Source organism: Nannospalax galili, unplaced genomic scaffold (assembly GCF_000622305.1).
Source record: "Nannospalax galili isolate Female #2095 unplaced genomic scaffold, S.galili_v1.0 scaffold1382, whole genome shotgun sequence".
Lineage (NCBI taxonomy): Eukaryota > Metazoa > Chordata > Mammalia > Rodentia > Spalacidae > Nannospalax > Nannospalax galili.
Genome location: NW_008348397.1, coordinates 55,929 through 79,024, shown reverse-complemented (window position 1 = coordinate 79,024; position 23,096 = coordinate 55,929). Strand labels below are relative to the sequence as shown.

Below are 23,096 nucleotides of genomic sequence, written 5' to 3'. Positions count from 1 at the left end.
CCAGGCTAGCTGGGGCTACAGGGAGACCCTGTCTCAAAAAAGACCCCCCCAAAAGGAAAGAAAAATAAATGAAATAGAAGAAAGACAATAAAAACAGAGGAGCGGGGCATGGTGGCGCACACCTTTAATCCCAGCACTCAGGAGGCAGAGACAGGCAGATCTCTGTGAGTTCAAGGCCAGCCTGGTCTACATAGGGAGTACCAGGACAGCTGGGGCTACAGGGAGACCCTATCTCAAAAGGCCTGGGGGAAAAAAAAAAAAGGATAAAAAGAAAAGAAAAACAGAGATAGGTGTGGTAGCTTAAGCCTGTAACCCTAGCACCCAGGAGGCTGAGGCAGGAAGATAACCATGAGTTCAAGGCCAGCTTGGGCTACAGTGTGAGACCCTGTCAAGAGAAGAAAAAAAAGGGGATGAAAAGAAAACAAGGAAACAAAACCTTAAGTAGGCGCATGCCTGTAACCCAGCACTGGAAAGGCTGAGGCAAGAGGATTCCTGAAAGTTTAAGGCCAGCCTAGTCCACACAGTGAGACCAGCCTGGGCTCTGGAGAGACCCAGTTTTTATTTTTGTTTTTTTGGTCTTTTTTGAGACAGGGTCTCCCTGTAGCTCCAGCTGTCCTGGAACTCACTATGTAGACCAGGCCAGCCTTGAACTCACAGAAATCCACCTGACTCTGCCTCCCAAGTGCTGGGATTAAAGGCGTGCCCCAACATGCCCCCCTTGTGAGACCCAGTTTTAGAAGACTAAAATAAATAAAAGCAAGCAGCAAACTCCTGCAGTATATCTTGCAAAGATTTACAAGAAAAGGAAATCTAATATTCAATTACAAAACTGAAGTAGTACAAATAAGTCAGCAAAAATCAGTGCTGTGAGCTGATGGGAAAGGGATTGGAGTTGGGTGGAGTTAGTCAATGAGGACTTTCCGGAAAAGGTGTTTTAAAGGAAGGGAGGGGCATGGGTTTGTCAAAATAAGGGTGAGGAGGTCATTCTACCAAAAATGCATGAGCAATGGTAGAGAAGAAAGAATGAGCAAGCTGAAAGGCCAAACAGTAAACAGGTTAGAAGACAGAGTTTATGTTAAAGGGTAAGAAAAAACAGCTCTGGGAAAATGGTAAGTATGGCAAAATCACAAACAGCTTAAAATGGTCATGAATCAATTTTGCTTTGACTGACATGATAAAGCCTTATGGGTTTTCACAATGAAAACATTTTGAGGAGCTGAGGTATAGTTGGATTAGAATAAAATAAAACTGCAGAGTTAAGAAAGAGGGAAGTTGCTGTAAAATTCTCAAGGAGAGCCAGACTCGGTGGTGCACGCCTTTAATCCCAGCACTCGGGAGGCAGAGACAGGTGGATCTCTGTGAGTTCAAGGCCAGCCTGGTCTACATAGTGAATTCCAGGACAGCTGGGGCTACAGGGAGACCCTGTCTCAAAAAGACCAAAAACAAAAATAAATAAATAAATAAATAAAATTTTAAAAAAAGAAAGAAAAAAGGAAAAGAGGGAAGTTGCTGTAAAATTCTCAAGGAGAGAAAAGCATGTTCTGCCAATTATTTTAGCTGTATGGTCTTGAGCAAGTCATTAATTTTCTATGTGTCAGGTTTTGTATCAATAAAACAGAATAATGTCCAACTTACAGAGTTTCTGAGAGCTTAATGTGTGAAAAGTGTTTAGCAAGTATTTAATAAATACTAAATAACAGTTATTGTTAGGTTGTTATGATTATTTCTATGGCTGAAGTGGTCATAGGAATGCATCCATATAACAAAAGATGCCATCACATCTTAGTTTGAAAGGTGTGCTGCTTTCTAGTCTGCCTTTCTAAACACCATGTAGGATTTAGAAGACAACAGGATAGAGTGAATGTCCAAAACTGTGCCGCCCATGTGTGACTATTGAACATTTGAAATCTGGCTAGTCAGAATTGAGATAGGCTATAAATACACAATACACATTGAGTCAGTCTAAAAAATATCTCATTAATACAATTGATTACATGTTGAAACTATAAGATTCTGGATATGTTTGGTTAAATAAGAAGCAATCAGCCGGGCCTGGTGGCACACGCCTTTAATCCCAGCACTTGGGAGGCAGAGGCAGGCAGATCTCTGTGAGTTCGAGGGCAGCCTGGTCTACATAGTGAGTTCCAGGACAGCTGGGGCTACAAGGAGACCCTGTCTCAAAAAAGACAAAAAGAAATAAAAATAAAAATAAAAAAAGCAATCAATTTAAATTGTTTCATTCTGCCTAGTATATCACAGAATATGGACAGTGCTAGCCTAGCACAACATTCTCCATTGAGTTTTAGAAACTAACGTTTGGGTCTACCTTATAAGTTTCTACAAAGGAATATGATTTCAGGAATAAATATCTTTCTCTTTTTAAAAAATTATTTTTAAATGTTTTTATTTATTTTATGTGTATGAGTGTATTGTCTGCATGTGTGTAAGTGTAGTGCGACGCTGGAGGAGGTCAGAAGAGAGAGGGTCAAATTCCTTGGAACTGGAGTTACAGACAGTTGCATTGTTAGTTGCCATGTGGGTGCTGGGAATTAACTCAGGTCCTTTGCAAGAGCAGTCAGTGCTCTTATCCGCTGAGCCATCCCTCTAGTCTCATACCTTTCCTTTTTTTATATATATATCTTTCTATACTTTTAAATATATAGGTCTAAATTTATGGAGTTATCTACAGAATGGAGAGAGCCACAGTAAATACACTATTCACAAGTCACAATTGGTGAAGTCTTTTTATTTAAGAAGGCAGAAACAAAGCAAAACAAAAACTAAGAAGCTGGGGGATGTAGCTCAGGGGCAAAGTGCTTGTCTACCAAGTACAAATCTATGGCTTTGATTCCCAGCATCACAAAAGGAAAGAAAAAAAAAAAAGGGAAACATAAGTATTTTATTAATTTATCATTGTTATTATTTTCTGGTGTATTTGTGTTAAGATCAGACCAACCTGGAATTCACTCTGGAGACCAGGTTGGCCTTGAACCCATGGCAATCCTCCTGCCTCAGCTTCCGTTGGTATTACAGGCATGTGCTCAGTCTGAAGCATTGTATTTTAAAATATTATATATATATATATAATATTGGGGGGGGTTCTTTTTGAGACAGGGTCTCCCTGTAGCCCCAGCTGTCCTGGAACTATGTAGACCAGGCTGGGCTTGAACTCACAGAGATCCGCCTGCCTCTGCCTCCCGAGTGCTGGGATTAAAGGCGTGTGCTACCACGCCCGGCTTATTTATATATTTTTATGTGAACGAATGAATGAATTGCTTGCATGTAAGTGCACCCGTGTCCTGCAATGCCTGTGGAGACCAGAAGAGGGTGTTGGATCCCCCGAACTGGCGTTACAGACGATTGTTAAGCTGCCATGCGAGTGCTGGGAATCGAACCCAGATCCTCTGCAAGAGCAGCCAGTGCTCTGAACCGCCGAGCCACCTCTCCAGCCCCAGCATTGCATTTTAAGCATTAAATCATGGAAACAAACGTCCTTCTAATGTTCGAAATCACCCCCTCTAAGATCCAAACCACACTAGCAGGCGCAATGACTTGGAGAACTAAAGCTTTTCTGATTAAATTCTCAAAGCATCCCTTAAACTTGCCACTTCATTGACGAAAAGGCCAAAGAGCCTCGAGGTTGGGTTTACAGAGCTGCTGTGGAGGCAGCATTCACAAGCCAGGCGGCGCGTAGTGCCCACTAGGGTGAGCGTCCCAACCTGGCTCGGACACCGCCTCTTCGCCCGGTAGGACAAGTGCGGTGCGCCCAGCTGCCCGCGCCCCGGGGCCCGCAGGCCGCGCCCTCGCCACCCCGCCCCTCTGTGCGCGCGCCCCGCGGGGCCGCGCTCGGCCCTCGGGGCCGCGCACGCAGGCGCTGCCACCTCCCTCTCAGCCCTCCTCCCTCCTGGAGGGCACTCCTCCTCGGCTCTCCCCTCCGCCCCTTTCCCCGTAGGCATCCCGCCCGCCCGCACTGCCGCCCTCCGGCCCCTGCACTCTGCTGGGTCTCTCCCCACCCCCAGGCTCCCCGGCTGCTCTCATCAGGCGGTCGCCCGCGCTCGGTGGATGTGGCTGGCAGCCGCCGCCCCCTCCCTCGCTCGCCGCCTGCTCTTCCTCGGCCCTCCGCCTCCTCCCCTCCTCCTTCTCCTCAGCCGCTCCTCTCGCCACCACCGCCGCCTCCACAGCCTGGGCCTCGCCGCGATGCCGGAGAAGAGGCCCTTCGAGCGGCTGCCCGCCGATGTGTCTCCTATCAACTACAGCCTCTGCCTCAAGCCCGACTTGCTGGACTTCACCTTCGAGGGCAAGCTGGAGGCCGCCGCCCAGGTACGGCGACCCTCGGGCGCCTGGGGCGAGCAGCTAGCGAGCAGTTAGGCCGCGCCCCCGGGTCGGACTGGAGGCCGGGGCCGGGAGGGCCTGTGGGCCCTGGTGCCGAGGCCCGGAGGCGACTCGGGTGCGGGAGCGCTCCTCGGGGCGGCCGCGAGGCCGGCGTGTTCTGCCCAACCGGGCAGGCGGGAGCCGCGGTGCGCCGCTGGAGCAGAGGGCCGGGCGCGGGGCCCCTCCTGGGCCAGCACACCTGTGTGCAGCGCCCCCGACCCCGGCCTTCCGGGCTGGGTCGTGCTTGGCGAGCGGCGGGGGTGGGGGCTGGGGACGCCGGAGGGGCCGGAGAAGTCCCCGCTCGGTCTCTGCCGCCTGACTCTGTTCTTTTTCCTGGCTGTTCCTACACCCCACGGAGGATAGATTGGAAGGGGCGGTCGTCTGGCTCTGCGGAGCGAGGAGGGAGCTTGTAGAAGGGGGCAGAGTGGAACGAGAATGTTAATCCCAGGCAGCCTCGCGGACTTCTCTCGGCCTGATCCAGCCCAGGGGCCGGCTTTGCGAGATGATCCGCCCCCTCCCCCTTCCCCTCAAATGACAGTGCTGCAGTGACTTTGTTCTCCTAACCTCTGGAGAAGCTGCGGGAGGACCCCAGCTCAGTTTCCTCGTGTCTTCATTGCTTGTGCAACCTTTGAAGCTGGATTTATTGCTGCAGTGATAGTTGCTTAGCAGTCAGTACCCTCCTCTGAAAGAAGCTGTCAGGTTTGGCATGCCACTGCTGAAAATATTCCATTACTCTTTGCAGTTTTTGGTGAAAAATACTCTCCTCCCTCCTCCCCGCAGCATTATCTTAAAGTGTTGTTTGATTTTGGAGACCGTTTAGTATAGATTTCCTCCAAAGGTCCCAAACAGATATATAACACACATTACATGCTGTGTTATGGGGAATCTGAAATGAGAATTGGGAGCTGTTTTAATAGCTGTGAAACGAATGGTGGTAAATATGTTTGGTTTCATTTCTTTGCCTCCTGCAGCTAAAGGTTGGGGAGCCAGAAGGCCTCAACCTGAAAGAGCTGGTCGTGTGTAGCAGTGAATTTAAAGAAACTGGAAAGAATTGGAAGTTGTCAGTTGTCCTTGAAAGCCAAGGAAATATGGCACTCAGTTTGAAAATTTGTGCAAAAGTACAGAATTTAAAAGTACACTGTTAGATTTGGGGCATTGGTTTGAAAGCATGAAGACTTTAGGTTCTGGTTGCATCAAAAGGCAGAACTCAATTTTGTGATAGTGAGGTGTCTCACAACTCTTCCATTAAGACTGTAAATCAGGATGAGTGCATGTTGGATCTAAATTAGGATTTGAGAGTATTATTTAGGAAACTATGGCTTCAGCCAAATGACTAGAGTTGTTTAATATATGTTGGCAGGGGGCAGATGGCAGGGATTGTAAACAGTGTGTATTGTGACTTGGAAAAACTTTGGAGGAAGGACATAGCCATGGATGAGTTTGAAGTATGTGAAAAGACTAACATTAAAAAGATTACATTGGGGGCTGGCTGGTGAGAGGTGGCTCAGCAGTTAAGAGCCTGACCTGAGTTTGGTTTCTAGCACCCACATCAGGCAGCTCACACCTCCTATAACTCCAGCTCGAGGGGTGCTCCCATACATCTGGCCTTCTTTTGACACCTTCCCTCTTTCTATCTCTCCCTCTCTGGCCTTCTTTGACACCTTCTCTCCTCTCTCTCTCTCTCTCTCTCTCTCTCTCTCTCTCTCACACACACACACACACACACACACACTTTTTTTTCGGTCTTTTTGAGACTGGGTCTCCCTGTAGCCCCAGTTGTCCTGGAACTCATTATGTAGACCAGGCTGGCCTTGAACTTACAGAGATCCACCTGCCTCTGCCTCCCGAGTGCTGGGATTAAAGTTGTGAGCTACACGCCCAGCTTTTTTAAAAAATTGACATAATGAGTTCATAATTCTGGAAGGTGTACCTATTGAGTGAAGAAATTTCAAAGGGAAAAAGTACATATTTTTTATTAGTTATTGAGTTTTGCTGGGGGCAGTAGCGCACACCTTCAGTCCCAGCACTGGAGAGGCAGAGCCAGCTTGGACTACATATTGAGACCCTGTCTCAAAAAAAAAAAAAGTAGGTTTTATTGAATTGTTAGAACAAGTAGTGACAAACTGCTGCTTACCCACCTTTTAAAAAATGTTATTATGGGGCCGGAGAGATGGCTCAGCGGTTAAGAACACTGGTTGTTCTTGCAGAAGACCCGGGTTCAAATCCCAGCACCCACATGGCAACTAACAACTGTCCTTAACTCCAGTTCCAGGGGTATCTGACAGCCTCTTCTGTCCTCCTTGGGCATTGCACGACACGGGTGCACTTACCTACATGCAGGCAATACACACATACACATAAAAAAAAATTACTATTTGTGTATGTGTGTATGGTGTACATATATGAGTGTGGGTGAATGCGTGCATGGCATGGCACAGTGTGTGGTAGAGATCAACTTTTGAGACTTACTCTTTCCTTCTACCCTGGGATCTGGGAATTGAACTCAGGTTGTCAGACTTCCATGGAAAATGCTTTTACCTCTTTTTTTCTACTTACCTAAAAAGATATGGAAGACTTTTCTGTCACTGAGGAAGCACATGGTAATATGTTAGGTATTAGCAGGGACTTAATTTGTTTACCTTTTCAGAAGGGGAGGGTCTTCTTGTATTGCCCAGTCTGGCCTTGAATGCACTATCCTCATGCGCAGACTCTAGAGTAGCTGGAGTTGCAGGTGCACCTTTGTGTCTGTCTGATTTGTTAATTTGATACAAGGAAATAAAGGATCTTTTTAGTAGGATGGACTTTCCAAAGTATTAAAAAACTTTTTTACATTATTTTGCATGCATGCACAATGTGTGTGTGTGTGTGTGTGTGTGTGTGTGTGTGTGTGTTGTGTGTTGCCATAGCATACTTGTAGAGGTCATAGAATAACTTGTGGGGGTCAATTCTGTCATTTTACCATGTGGGTTGTGGGGATTGAACTCAGGTCATCAGGCTTTAGAGCAGCAGGTGCCTTTACTGCTGAGCCATCTTGATGGCCCTCAGAATTTTTTTTCAGAAATTCTCCTCAGGCTAGGTGGCGGCATAAAGGTAGCATGATAGTGAATCTAACATAACAGGTTTATTAAGGATGATTTGACTTTCTAATTGTCCCTTTGGAAGTGCAAGGGTTGATGGTAGTTAAATAATTCTATATGTTGAAATTATAAGTTTATTTTGTTTCAAGTTTTAAGTTTAAATTGTGGCATTAGGTCCAGGCCTGGTGGGGCACGCCTTTAATCCCAGGACTAGGGAGGCAGAGGTAGGCAAATCTCTTGAGTTTCAGGCCAGCTGGGGCTACTGGGAGACTCTGTCTCAGAGACACCCCCCCAAAAAAATATTCTAAACCCCTAGAATTATTAATACATTAGGTCACTTTCCTAACAGTTGTTATCACATTACACAAAGTATTGCAAGTTGCTTCAGTTGCAAAATTTTATGATAAGACCAGTGTTTGTGCAAGTTACATATTAGAAACTAAGTGGATTTTTAACCTGGCCTAGGGTGTTGGACTCCTGTGAAAGGTGAAAAAATTAGACAATATGTAATGATTTAAAAATTGTCTTTTACATAGGTGACTCTTAGAAAACAGTCTGCAGGTTTTTGTTATGTGTTCGAGGCGAGGTCTCATTCTGTTCCAACCTGATCCCAAACTGTGTTTCCCAGACTGTCTTTAAACACTCAGCAGTCCTCCTGCCTCAGCCTTCTGAGCACTAGGATTATAGGTATGAGCTAGTTACCCAGCTTCTGGAGTTTTGGAAATATTTTGTTATAGGCTTAGAGAAATTTCTAGGCTCATAATTAGTTTATTTAATTCTCTTCTCTTTTATATTGAATAGTTGATATCAAGGGACTTTCTGTTATTTGTTTGTTTGTTTGTTTGTTTGGGGGTTTTTTTTTTTTTGGTCTCTTTGAGACAGGGTCTCCCTGTAACCCCAGCTGGCCTGGAACTTGCTATATAGACCAGGCTGGCTTTGAACTTACAGTGACCTGCCTGCTTCTGCCTCCCAAGTGCTGGGATTAAATGCATGTGCCACCATGCCCAGCTTTGTTTTGTTTTTGTTTTTTGGGTTTTTTTTGAGACATAGTCTCCCAGTAGCCCAGCTGGTCTGGAACTTACTGTGTTAGACCAGGCTGGCCCATGAGATCCACCTGCCTCTGTCTCCTTAGTGCTCAGATTACTGGTATGCACTAGCATACCCTGTTGAGATCAATGAACTTTTGTAGATATTTCACATTCTGACCTTCTATTATAGGCAATTAAATAAAGTGGATTATAGGTTTATATGAATGTGACCACAGATCCAGATTATGACTGTGTAGGGGTTGGCACAGGTCTCTTATGGAAATATTTTTATCTGTATCAGAGAAACCAACTTTATGCATGAAATCCAGAAATCAGGATATATTGGCCAGTCTCTGGCTCCACCAATACCATGTTCATGCTGGAGATGGCTAAGTTGGCAGTAACAGTCTCACAGATACAGGAGTTTGTTCAGCAGACTGACAACTTGGCATCTAAGTAAATGATATTGTCAGCTTGGTGTTAATAAAATTTTTTTGCTCAAATTTTTCGTATTTTCCCTGTAGTCATTGATGACAGTTTTTTGGTCTTTTTGAGACAGGGTCTCCCTGGAGCCCCAGTTCCAGCTCCATTGGCCTGGAACTGGCTATGTAGACCAGAACTCACAGAGATCTGCCTGCCTCTGCCTCCCGAGTGCTGGGATTAAAGGCATGCGCCACTATGACTGCCTGCCTAATGGCAGTTTTATTATTAATTATTATTATTAATTTTAGAAAAGCAATATTTGTTAGCATTATGTCAGATGATTAATTGGTCTTAAATTTTAGGTGTTAAGGGGGATAGCTTAGTGGTAAGAATATGTGCTTCAAGGACTTGACGTCACTGCTCAGCAAATAAATGAGTAAATAAATAAAATTTAGAAGATGGCTACTAAGGAATTTGTTCACATTTTTTTTCTGTTCAGTTTTTAAAATATACAAGTTTAGTATAAAACTAAACTCTACCTAGTGGCTCACGCATGTGATTTTAGCCCTTGGGAGGCAGAAGCAGGAGGATTGCCATAAGTTCAAGGCCAGAATGGTTTACATAGTTCTAAATCATCCAGGGCTACATAGTGAGACCCTGTCTCAAAGGACAGAGACACATAGGAAGGAAAGAAGGAAGAAAGGAAGGAGACAGGGAAGCTGGACTGTTCTGTGGGCGCTACAGCTCAGTGGTAGAGCACATGCTTAGGACTTAGGATATGAAGGGACTTAGGTTAGACTCAAGCCCTTGCAGCACAGCTCCCTGAAAATAAAACTTTGATTTACTAAGCTTTTTCTAATGTTACCTGTCACAAAATTCTATAGTGAATTTCCCATATAAATCAGGCTTCTCCTTCGGGTGGAAATGTTTAGGCTTTATAATTCTTCACACTCTAGATTTCTTTTTCTTTCTTTTTTGAAACACAGGATCATTCTGAACATCTGTCACTAATGCTAGAATACTTAAATCATGGAAGTTACCTCAAACTATGCTCTGTATAATTCATCAACTTAATATCTGTTCTTTCCAGTTTTGTTTGTTTTCCTGTGCTCAGGCTATTGCTTCTTGCTGCTTGATGTGTCTCATTGCTGCCTGTTGTGCAGTTTCTCCCCTCTTCTGTTTTCCTGGACTTAGGCTGAAGTCAGTGTAAACAGACAAACAAGCTTGTTTGAGCTTAAAAATAAGTTTCCAAGTGAGAGTTTCACCAAGTAAAGGGTCTGAACTTTGTGTGGACTTTGTATCATCTATTTTGCTATTGTGTACATGCCTTTTTTTTTTTTTTAACTTCCTGGTTCTAGATTATTGATATTGTCTAATACAACCTGGATAAATGTGAACTTCAGTAGTAAATTATCTATGAAGTTTCTTTGAACTTTGCTACATAAGTAAGCTTTTTTTTTATTGTAAATCTATTTTAATCTGTGCACAAGTCAGTGGCAAAGGACTGAGCCTTCTGATAATTATTTTATTGTTACCTGAGATTAACTCCTCATTTTATTTTATTTTATTTTATTTGGCCTTTCTGAAACAGGGTCTCCCTGTAGCTCCAGCTGACCTGGAACTCAACTCTGTAGACCAGGCTGACCTTGAACACAGAGATCCTCCTGCCTCTGCCTCTAGAGTGCTGGGATTCAAGGTGTGTACCACCCTCAGCTAACTCCTGATTTTAGAGATTTCCTTTGGAATACCATATAAGCATATGGTTCTTGGTTTATTTGGTCATTTGTGATCTCTTTCAAATTTTATTTTAAATCAGGAAATATTTTAGAAATACAGGAAAAAAAGTAACTCATCTAGATTCAATATTTTGCCCTATTGTTTCAGACTGTTCATAACTATACTTTGGAAAATGTCACCATTAGGACTGGGGACATAACTCAGTTGATAAAGTGCTTGCTTGCCCACCATGCACAAAGACCTGGGTTTGTTCCCCAGTACCATAAAAAGCCAGGTATGGTGACATATGCTTGTAGTCCTAGCACTTGGGAGGTAAAGGCAGGAAGATCAGATGTTTGAGGTCATCCTTGGCTATATAATGTGTTTGAGGCCAGCCTGGGCTACATGAGACCCTGTCCCCTAAAAAACAAATTAAAATAAAACAAAAACAAACAAAACTCTTGCAGTCAGGAAGACTACTAAATTCATTTCCATGTCTTCTAATGCCCAAAGATAACTTCTGTTGCTACCCAAAGATAGGTGCATATTATGCCTACATATAATTTTAAACTCTTATTGCGTATGTAAGAAGCTACATATTATAAATGTCAATGTTCTGTATACATAAGCTTTTTTTAATGTTAATGGTATGTACTTACAGCTAGGAGCGGCAGTGCATACATATAATCCCAGTTCTTTGGAGATGGAGGCTGAAGGTTCTTGAATTCCAGGCCAGCCTGGGTTACGGTAGTAAGTTTAAGGCCAGCCTAAGCTACGTAACAAGATTTTTGTCTTTAAAAAAAAAAAGGAAAGTGGCACTTAAATTTGATCTTCTCCTGTTTGTTCCTTTCAACATATCTTATTAGAAAACTTGGCTCAATTTAAATTTACTAATTTTTTGCTTCTCATTGATTTGAGAAATTATAGCACTATTCTACCAAGGCAACAATTATTGTAAAATTTTAATATTGAAGTCACTTGTTAAGGAAGATGATGGAGGCTTCTGCCTGCCTCTGCCTCTAGAGTGCTGAGACAACTGATTTAAGTTGTATTCTTGAATGATTGTAGTAGACTCATTCAGGAAAAATGGTCTTGAGATTGCTACCTATGTAATTCCTAGGAAACTTTGTAAAGTTGTTACCAAGGGTCATGCTGCCCAGCCCTTTGGATGTAGTTCATTTGAAGTACAGTCTGTATAGAAATCCAAAAGAATTATTCCTAGGGTTGAAACAAAGAAATGATACAATAACATTCTGTTCTTGTTTCTTTTTGTTTGTTTTTTTTTTGAGGTCTCCCTGTAGCCCCAATTGGCCTGGAACTCCCTATGTAGAACAGGCTGACCTTAAAATCATAGAGATCTGCTTGCATCTGCCTCCCCAGCCCCACCACACCCTGCTTCCTTTTGTTTGTTTTTCACTCTGTAGTCTTGGCTGGCCTGGAACTTGGTATTGTAGATCAGGCTAGCCTCCAACTCAGATCTGTCTGTTTCTGATCACTGGGATTAAAGGTATACACCATGCCTGTGTGTGTGTGTGTGTGTGTGTGTGTGTGTGTGTGTGTGTGTATAATTTTTTTTTTTTTTCGGTCTTTTTGAGACGAGGTCTCCCTGTAGCCCCACTATGTACATCAGGCTGGCCTCAACTCCCAGATATCTGCCCACCTCTGCCTCCCAAGTGTTGGGACTAAAGGCATGGGCCACCATACCTGGCCACATTCTAGGCATCTGATTCTCATGGAACTGGTAAAGACAGTTTGTGGCTGCCATGTGGGTGCTGGGAATCAAACCCAGGTCCTCTGCAAGAGCAGTCAGTGCTCTCAACTGCTGAGCCATCTCTCCATCCCCAATACCTGTTTTTTTTTTTTTCGGTCTGTTTTGAGACAGGGTCTCCCTGTAGCCCCAGCTGGCCTGGATTCACTATGGAGACAAGGCTGGCCTCCAACTCACAGAGATCTGCCTGCCTCTGCCTCCCCAGTGCTGAGATTAAAGGTGTGTGCCACCATGCCCAGCTAATACCTGGTTTTTTTAGCTTTTTTTTTTTTTTTGTCTTTTTTGAGACAGGGTCTCCTTGTAGCCCCAGCTCTGGAACTCACTGTGTAGACCAGACTGGCCCCTAACTCAAAGATCTGCCTGCCTCTGCCTCCCAAGTGCTGGGATTAAAGGTGTGAGCCACTACGCCTGGCCTAAGGCTTTTTTTTTTTGAGACAGGGTCTCCCTGTAGCCCTAGCTGGACTGGAACTTGCTCTGTAGACCAGGCTGGCCTCCAACTCACAGAGATCCACTTGCCTCTGCCTCCTGAGTGCTGGGATTAAAGGCGTGCACCACCACGGCCTGGCTCATACCTGTTTTGTTTTTTTTTTAAATAGTAGAATACACACGCATACACATAAAATAAAAATTAAAAAAAATACAATAAAGGCAAGATTTACCAACATGACATGGAGTCACTATAAGAAAAGTGAAGTTAATCATCAGGTCCATGCTGTTGGAAAGACTACTTTAAACCATTCGAGTCAGCACATACGCCTATGTCCACATGCATATTAGAAATTACTTTCTTGGGTAGGACATTCATTCTGATACTCAAAGAACCAGCTGATACAGCACAAAATTCTTCAATTTTAATTGTTGTGATCAGGTACTTTGTAAACTGTTAGGTGAAGTTTTTAAAAAGATTTATTTTTAGCTGGGCGTGGTGGCACACGCCTTTAATCCCAGTGCTTGGGAGGCAGAGGCAGGCAGATCTCTGTGAGTTCAGGGCCAGCCTGGTCTACATAGTGAGTTCCAGGACAGCTGGGCCTACAGGGAGACCCTGTCTTAAAAAGACCAAAAAAAAAAAAAAAAAGATTTATTTTTATTTTATGTGTGTGTTTTGCTTGCAAGTAAGTGTATAACATGCATGCAGTGACCACAGAGACCCAGAAGAGGGTATCAGGTCCCTTGGAGCTGGAGTTATAGCTGGTTGTTAGCTCCTTGTGGGTGCTGGGACCTGAACCTGGGTCCTCTGTAAGAGCAGCCAGTACTGAGCCACCTCTCCAGCCCCCTAGGTGTTGGTTTTTAAATTACACGAGAATATATTTAATCTGTGTGTGTGTGTGTGTGTGTGTGTGTGTGTAGCATCCTTTAAGTGATTATTACCTGTCAGGTATTATGTGCTAACACAGTCACTTTCCTTAGATTGACCTATGTTTAATCAGCTTTTTAAATGAATGCATCTTTTAATATGAGGCAAAGAATATTGACTGATTTAAGAAAGTTGAATGGAATTCTACTTAAGTTTTTTTTTTTTTTGCCGGGCGTGGTGGCGCACTCCTGTAGTCCCAGCACTTGGGAGTCAGGCAGGTGGATCTTTGTGAGTTCAAGGCCAGCCTGGTCTACATAGTGAGTTCCAGGACAGGTGGGGCTACAGGGAGACCCTGCTTCAAAAAGACCAAAAGAAAAAAAAACAAAATTTATGTGTATGAGTGTATTGCCTGCATGAATGTTTTATATATATATATAAAATATATGATTTATTTATTTATTTATTTATTTATTTTTGGTCTTTTTGAGACAGGGTCAGATCCCTTGGAACTGTAGTTATGGACTGTTGTTAGCCACCATGTGGGTGCCAGGAACTGAACCCCTGGTCTGCAAGACCAGTCAGTGTGCTCTTAACCATCCAAATTTTTTTTTTTTTTTTTTTTTTTTTTTTTTTTTTTTTTTTTAATCTTTTTGAGACAGGGTCTCCCTGTAACCCTAGCTGGCCTGGAACCCACTATATAGACCAGGGTGGCCTTGAACTCATAGAGATCCACCTGCCTCTGCCTCCCAAGTGCTGGGACTAAAGGTGTGAGCCACCACACCCAGCTGGAGTTCTATTTTTAAGATATAATTTTGGCTTTTCCCTTTGACAGTTCTAAAAATGTCAGTATCCTGAAAAAAAATGAGTAGCTGTTACATAACAAGAAGTTTATTAGTATAAATGGGTGAATTTTTCCTAAACCTACTGGGGTGTACTCTTAATTTGATGTTGTATACTGTGCCTTTCCAAAATATTCTAAACATTTTCAGAATGGTTATAGTAGGAGTATGCCAAAAAGATTTGCAAATGTAATGTGGTACAGATATCTTGACCTTGATAGATAACTGCTTGGCTACCTTTAAAAAGTCACTGTGGCCAGGTGTGGTGGCCCAGGCTTGTAGTCCCAGCACTTGGGAAGCAGGGGCAGGCGGATCTCCTGAGTTAAAGGCCAGCTTGGTCTACATAGTGAGTTCCAGGACAGCTGGGGCTACAGGGAAACTCCGCTTCAAAAAGCCAAAAAAAGCCAAAAAAAAAAAACCCCGAACAATGAAAGTCCCTGTGATGTGATGGAAGACACTATGGTTGCCTAGATAAGGATTAGGATCAGCAACTATTTAGGGATGGGGGTGGACCAGCAACTATTATTATTTTGTTGAAATAAGCTTAGAAATCTGAAAATATTTATTCATTTCACTCTTCAGATTAAATTCCAGTTAAGTGCTTCATCTTCTTTCTTTTTTTTTTTTTCTGTCTTTTTGAGACAGGGTCTCCCTGTAGATCCAGCTGGCCTGGAACTCTCTTTGTAGACCAGGCTGGCCTGGAACTCACAGAGATCCACCTGCCTCTGCCTCAAATGCTTCTTTATTTTTTTGGTTACTAGTTTACTAGTTCCTGTAATTCTTTTAAAAAGTTACGTTTATTATTTTGGGGGGTATTGGTGTATCTGAGGTCAGAGAACAACTTGTCATTTCTCTCTTTCCATCATGTGGGTACTGGGGATCTGACCTCAGGTTGTCAGGAGTGGCAGCAGTCTTTACAAGCTGAGCCATCTTATCTGCCCCCTTTTTGGTTTTATGAGATAAGGTTTCCCTGTGTAGCCTTGGCTGGTCTGGAATTTACTATATAGACTAGGCTGGCCTTGAACTCATGAGTGATCCTTTTGGCTCTGCCTTCTAACTACTGGGATTACAGGAATGCCTCCCCATTCCTGCCCTACCCCCCAAATCAGTTTATGCATAGGCAAAGAGATCTCCCTCCTTCCTGTTCAAATATAGAGCAGAAATAACCCGTGAGACATAAATGTTTTAGTGCTAACTGGATATGTTCTTAGGAAATATACCATGTAGAAGAATATTGCCTCTTAAAAATTTTAAAAAACTAGATGATGTTTTTGTTTTGAAATAGGATTTACAAGAAGTTTAAAAAATATTTTCGGGGGGGGCTGGGAGGGGTCTTTGAATTGAGGAGCTTGTATATTTGAGGGACAAGGGTTTAAACAAGAAATTCCCAGAGGAAAATTAAAGATGCTTAGTAATCAATGTTGGTTAATTAGGGAGATTATAATTAAAACAATTGAATACGAGATCATTGGAAATTTTTAAGTGGTTTAGAAGATGCTGAACCTCTTCTTTGTGCAGAGGGGTGTCAGTTGACACTACTCTGGTGGGTAACTTGACAAGTCTTGGTAAAGGTGATGAATATAGACAGATGTTCTGCAGCCCAGAAACATCATTGTTAGGTTTCTTCCCTTGGAAAAAATTCTTCTGCATGTGCACAAGAAAACACAGACCAGTATATTTATTGTAGTACTATTTTATGTAAACAAACAACAAAGTAATTTAAACAAAAAGAAGTGGAAGTAGGGGCTGGAGAGTTGGCTTAGCGGTTAAGAGCAAAAGACTGCTCTTGCAGAGGACCTGGGTTCGATTCCCAGTACCCACATGGTGGCTACGAACTGTCCTTAACTCCAGTTCCAGGGGACTCTGAAGCCCTCTTCTGATCTCCGTGGCATTGCACTACATGGGTGCACTCACATACATGCAAGCAATACACTCATACACATAAAATAAAAGTAATAAATAAAAAATATTTTTTTAAAAAGTGGAAGTAAACTTTCTTTAGGAAGGGACTGGATAGAGGTTGGAGAGATGGTTCAGCAGATAAGAGCATTGACTGCTCTTGCAGAGTACCTAAGTTCACTTCCCAGCACCCACATGGTAGCTCACAGCCATCTGTAACTCCAGTTCTGGGGAATCTGATACCCTCTTTTGGCCTTTTTGGGTGCCATGTATCCATGTGGTACACATACATATATGTAGACCAAGCATTCATAATGAAAAAGGAAGGTACTGGATAAATAATTGATTTATTCATTGCTTGGAATACTAGTATGAGGAGGTTAAAATTAATTAGATCTCTATTACTATAAACCTGTCTTCAAATAAATAATATTAAATGGATAATGCAAATTGGAAAAGATTATTTCTATACACTTTGATACCATTTGTGTAAAATTGAAAAACACGGTTTGGAGATCCTTGTTTTGTAGCAAAAATATTAAAACATACCTGGGAAAGATGGAAAGATACACAGTAGCCTTAGGATATGGTTAACTCTAGAACATGCAGAAAAGTAGAAGGGAATCTCATCGTATCCATTCTTTTTTTGTTTGTTTTTTGGTCTCTTTGAGACAGAGTCTCCCTGTAGTCACAGCTGGCCTGGATTCACTATGGCGACCAGGCTGGCCTTGAACTCACAGAGATCCCCTTGCTTCTGCCTCCCAAGTACCACCACGCCCAGCTCATATCCATTCATTTATATCCATTTAGCAGTGACCCCTTGTCCCTAGGGGATGTGTTGGAAGACCCCTCCTGGTGCCTGAAAACATGGAGTGTGTCTAGCTTTGTAGTGTATGATTTTCCTGTCCCAGGTGTTGCCACGTGATTCAAGAGCGAATTCTTGATCTCACTATGTAGACCAGGGTGGTCTTGGTCTCACAGAGATCTGCATGCCTCTGCTGGGATTAAAGGCGTGCACCACCATGCCCAGCACTTCTTCCATTTTTAATGCTCTGGTTGATGCCTGATTTATGTAACTCTTCTTGTACCTTTGGGCTATTATTAAATAAAATAAGCATAGAAGTACTTTTACACCTCAACAGTCAGTCTGATAACTTAGAAGGCTTCTAAATGCCTAGTTGTGAGTAGAGTGTATAGTCTAAATAAGCTTGTCAAAGGGATGATTACCACGTGGGGCAAGAGTGAGATTTCATCATGCTAAATTGTGTAGTGTTTTGGTTTCTTTTTAAATTTAAGGGAAGATTTAGCTATGTAGTTCATGCTGGCCTGGAGGTCCTCGTATAGCCCAGAGTGGTCGGTAACTTTAGTTACTTGCCTTATTCCTCCTGAGTGATAGGATTGCAGCCATGAAACACTTTAGCTAGCTTATGTGCACAATTTAAAATGTAAAAGTTGTTCAGGCTTAAGATATATCATAATGATAGTATCTGCCTAACATGTATACGGCCTTGTTTTTTTATCCTCAACACTACACAAAAAAAAATTTTATGGGGAATATTTCATTTAATATTTTCAGGTTGTTGATCAAGGCTAAGGGGAAATGACCTTTTTTTTTTTTTTTTTTTTTTTTTTTTTTTTTTTTTAGAGGGGGTCCCCCTCCCAGCTTTCCTGGAACTCACTATGTAGACCAGGCCAGCCTTGAACTCACAAAGATTCGCCTACCTCTGCCTCCAAAGTGCTGGGATTAAAGGCGTGCAAATAAGGTTGACTTAATCTTGGTGGTAGGTCACTAGCATCTCTTACATGTGAGGTATTAATACTGACTCATTTCTACCATTGTTGTATAAGTACTGTTTTAGGTATGTTAGATTTTAGTGAAATCTGAGTTTAAAATTTTTTCATGTAACAGTTCAAGATGAGAGTGAACATACTACTTTGGGCTATTTCTGATTACTGCTGGTTTTCTTTTCCTCTTAGGTGAGGCAGGCAACCAATCAGATTGTGATGAATTGTGCTGATATTGACATTATTACAGCTTCATATGCACCAGAAGGAGATGAAGGTAAGAACTGTTTTCTATTTTAATTTGCTATGTGGACAGAGTGAGAGAGCGAGAGAGGGATTGAGAGAGAGATTCTTTCATATTGAGACCAGTGTTGATTGCTTTAAACAATGCAAAGCAGAGAAAGCGCTTTAGATGTTTATGGAACTATTTGAATAGTATGCTCTATTGTGTGTATTATGACATAAAAGATATGTCAATTTAAATTTTACTTGAAACAACTTATTTTGTTGCCCTGGGCAAATCACATTAAAAATTTTTTTTAATATTTATTATTTTTATTTTATGTATATGCCTGTATTGCCTGCATGTAGGTTAATGCACCCGTGTTGTGCAATGTCTGCGGAGGACAGAAGAGACTGGGGTGCTGGGATTTGAACCCGGGTCTTCTGCAAGAGCAGTCAGTGTTCTTAACCACTGAGCCATCTCTCTAGCCCTGCAAATCACATTTTAATAAATGTAAAATGAATATAGTAACAATAAAGCTGATGAATTATTTTTAAACTTAAGTATCTTCAATATGAAAGGTTCGTCAAAGGAGCCTAGTTTTATATATGTTTTTCTTAATTTTTTTTAATTAGAAAAAAAATTATTATTTTTATTTTATGTGTACAAGTGTATTGCCTGCATGTATGTGAGTGCACCCATGTCTTGCAATACCGCGGAGGACAGAAGAGGGCTTCAGATTCCCCTGGAACTGGAGATAAGAACAGCTTGTAGCTGCCATGTGGGTGCTGGGAATAGAACCCGGGTCTTCTGCAAGAGCAGTCGGTGCTCTTAACCGCTGAGCCATCTCTCCAGCCCCTATATGTGTTTTTCTTTTGTTGTTATTGTTTGTTTGTTTGTTTGTGTGTTTTGAGGCCGGTTCTAACAATGTAGAACATTCTAACAATGTTCTAACCCTGGATGGCCAGGAACTCACTTTGTAGACCAGACTGGCCTTGAATCCTGTAGTTTGGGATTAAGACATGTGATACCAGGCCCAGAATATTGTCTTTCTTAAAAGACCTTCCTCACCTTGAACTGTAGTTTTTAATTAAGATAGTAAGTCCTAGTCATAATTGAAGATGGTGTTAGTCATGAGGAAAGATATTTTAAGAAGAGGCATACTATATTGTGTGGAAACTCTAATGAGAACTATTGTAGACATGTCGTTTCAGTAAGGTTGTAATAAGTTGGAGCTCAAATCTTATTCCCACATAAGCTGAAAAGGGCTGAATTGGCTTTTACTTTTGAGTTTATCTTGCCATTCCTTGTCAAAATATTTTATTGGTTACCCTGAGACTTCCTTTTAGAAAGTCTTCTTATTTGACATAAAACAAGTTCGAAATTTTGTCTTTAATTTATATTTTGTATTGTTATTTTCTTTCTGCTTTACAAAATACACTGAAGAGAAGCATTCAAGTATATTTTAAGGTCTGACAACATTTCTGTTATGAATTATTCTTAAAATACCTTGCCATTAGAAAGATGAGGCAGTAGCAGTTGCCTGTACCGTTGCTTCAGATAACTTATGCTCAGTTGATTATAAGTGAGATCAAACTGCTGTGTTTTAAATTTGGAAAAACAGATTCTTTAAACAGACTTGAACAAGTGCCAACTTTTGAAAAATTGGTAAGTTAAAGAATGATTAATGATTTCTTCAACTATGAGGAAAAATGGAAACACTTTAGCCAGTTGCATCATGGCAAGCTTTCTTAGTTGTAGGTAGAGAACATTTAAGTTGAATGTATGGTTTTTTTTTTTTTTTGGTCTTTTTGAGACAGGGTCTCCCTGTACTGTAGCCCCAGCTGTCCTGGAGCCCATTATGTAGACCAGGCTGGCCTTGAACTCACAGAGATCTGCCTGCCTCTGCCTCCCAAGTGCTGGGATTAAAGGTATGTGCCACCACGTCTGGTGAATGTATGGTTTTTAATGTATAGTCCATTGTAGCTAGATAGGCATGGTTTTAGCTCACTTTTTTTTTTTTTTAATTCTTTACTCAAATTGCAAGGAAAGAGTTCACAGGACTTAAAAAGTTTTAAATATGCATAAGTGAATTTTGTCTTTTTGAGACAGGATCTCCCTATAGTTCCAGCTGGACTGGAACTCACTATGTAGACCAAACTGGCCTTGAACTCATAGAGATCCCCCTGCCTCTGCTTCCCAAGTGCTGGGATTAAAGGGCGTGCCACCACACCCATTGAGAAATGCACACTCTTTTACAGAGAGATTCAGATAAAGTATTAAATATTTTAGATTTCTTCAGAATTAGCTGAGGTGCATTTCTCAACCCTTTCCTCTTATAGCAACAGGAGAAACCTGGATTCATGTGGAAGCGTGTTTAAATTAGAATGTACTTTAGAGAATGGGCACTTTATTAATTTGATATGTTAAGGTTTGTATAAGGAACAGGGATGGATTTGGCCTCTACACACACACACACACACACACACACACACACAATTTTGTCTTTGGATATAGCATTTTATGATTTTTACCTTACAGGAGAGTATGGCATGTTTCTTTAGAAACTAGTAGTTGGAGCTGGAGAAATGGCTCAGTGCTTAAGAGCACTGTCTGCTCTTGCAGAGGACCCGGGTTCGATTCCCAGCACCCACAAGGTGGCTAACAACTGTCCAAAGCTCCAGTTTCAGGGGTTCCGAAGCTCTCTTCTCACCTCTGAGGGTATTGCACTTACACACATGCAGGCAATACACCCATAAATACAAAATAGAAAATAATAAAATTTTTTTTTAGAAAAGAAACTAGGGGCTACAGAGATGGCTCAGCAGTTAAGAGCACTGACTGCTCTTGCAGAGGACCTGGGTTTGATTCCCAGCATCCACATGGCAGTTACAACCCATTCTTAACTCCAGTTCTAGGGGAACTCTGAAGCCCTCTTCTGACCTCCGGGGCATTTCATGATGCGAGTGTACTCACATAAATGCAGGCAACACACTCATACACATAAAATAAAAATAATAGTAAGTTCAAGGCCGGCCTGGTCTACATACCGAGTTCCAGGACATCTGGGGCTACAGGGAGATCCTGTATCAAAAAAGACCAAAAATAAATAAAAAATAAATAAAATACTAAAAAAAGAGAGAAAGAAACTAGTAGTTATGAATTTGACTGTCAGCTCTTTCCAGGGCTTTGTGCTCATAATAGGGGCCTTCTTAAACTAGATAATCACATCTAATAGCCATTAATAGTCATGATTGCCTTCTGTAAGATTGATGAACATACCAGTAGCCACTAAATTTTGATGCTTTAAGGTAAAACCAGAAAAATTATTTGAATACATGAAATTTTTGTGTAGTAGGATGAAAAAAAGCCATCTTGTGATATGTGCAGTAATCCTGAGACCTGTTAGCATCTGTCTCTTTAAACATGGTTTATTTATTTTCTTATATAGTTTTAAAAAAATATTATTTTTGTTTGTTTGTTTGTGTCTTTTTGAGACAGGGTGTCCCTGTTATTTTTATTTTATGTGTATGAGTGTATTGCCTGCATGTATGTGAGTGCACCTGTGTTGTGAAATGCCACAGAGGTCAGAAGAGGGCTTCGGAGTCCCCTGGAACTGGAGTTAAGGATGATTTGTAACTGCCATGTGGGTGCTGGGAATCGAACACGGGTCTTCTGCAAGTGCAGTCAGTGCTCTTAACTGCTGAGCCATCTCTCTAGCCCCCAAACATGGTTTATTTCTAAACCTAGTAGAGATTGAATATTTTGAAGAAAAAAAAGAGAAACTAGCAAGTGAAAACTGCTGGAAACTTTTTTTTACTGTTCTGCATTTCAAGGGTTGGTGAAATCACTAGCACTTCAGCCAGTGCAAGTAATGCACCTCCCTACACCGTGCAGGGATTAGTATTGTCATCAGCTTCTGAAGGAGAAATACGAAACTCTTGAGTGCCTGAACTCAGGTCCTGACAGGTAAAGAGTCTTTTAATTTATCATTAATAGATGGCTTGAGTAAAACTGCATAGAAATGATACGTGAAAGTTTTGTGCCAGTTTCCCCTTAGTATATTCTACCAGGTATGTGTATAGTATTAGCTCTATAAGAAAAATAAATTGTCACTGGTGACATAAGATATATCAAACAAGGTTCAAATACATAGTTTCAGATGTGCTAGCATCACTTTGGTTTATGAATATAAAGTTATAAAATTTAATGCTCTTGAAGTACGAGTGTATTTGAATGTGCATGTGAGAGTGTACATGTGTTTAATGTGATAAAACAGGTCAGGTATATTGCCAAATTAATTTCAGAACAATGAAAAAAAGAATTTGACAAAAAGTAGTGGTTCTTCACATTTAATCATAAACTTTAAGTAATATGTATCCTGAATTATATATAGGTAACCTATAGCATCAATTAGCCACAATTGCTTTGAAGTAGACATATTTAATGTCATATTTTGAAGATATAAAACAGGAAGATTGAAACAAAAGGAAAAAAATAGCTATCTCTGAGACAAATATATTAAAATGTGATACAGAATTTCATGCAGAAATTTTAAATGGAAAGGTGTTTGAGTATAACTTCAGTTATACTTCAGCCTCTTCTGTCCTCCTCAGGCATTGCATGACACAGATGCACTTACCTTCGTGCAGGCATAACACTCATACACATAA

At 41.6% G+C, this 23,096-nt stretch overlaps 1 protein-coding gene across 1 annotated transcript in view; it reads left to right on the top strand.

Moving 5' to 3' along the window:
- Positions 1–3,889: 3,889 nt before the first annotated feature.
- LOC103743834 (puromycin-sensitive aminopeptidase-like protein) overlaps positions 3,890–23,096 on the top strand; it is a 57,036-nt gene continuing 37,829 nt past the window's right edge. The window contains exons 1-2 of the mRNA XM_008845329.2: positions 3,890–4,320; positions 18,393–18,477. Coding sequence (XP_008843551.1) covers positions 4,063–4,320; positions 18,393–18,477 — 343 coding nt within the window. The 5' untranslated portion in view covers positions 3,890–4,062. The remainder of the gene's footprint in view (positions 4,321–18,392; positions 18,478–23,096) is intronic.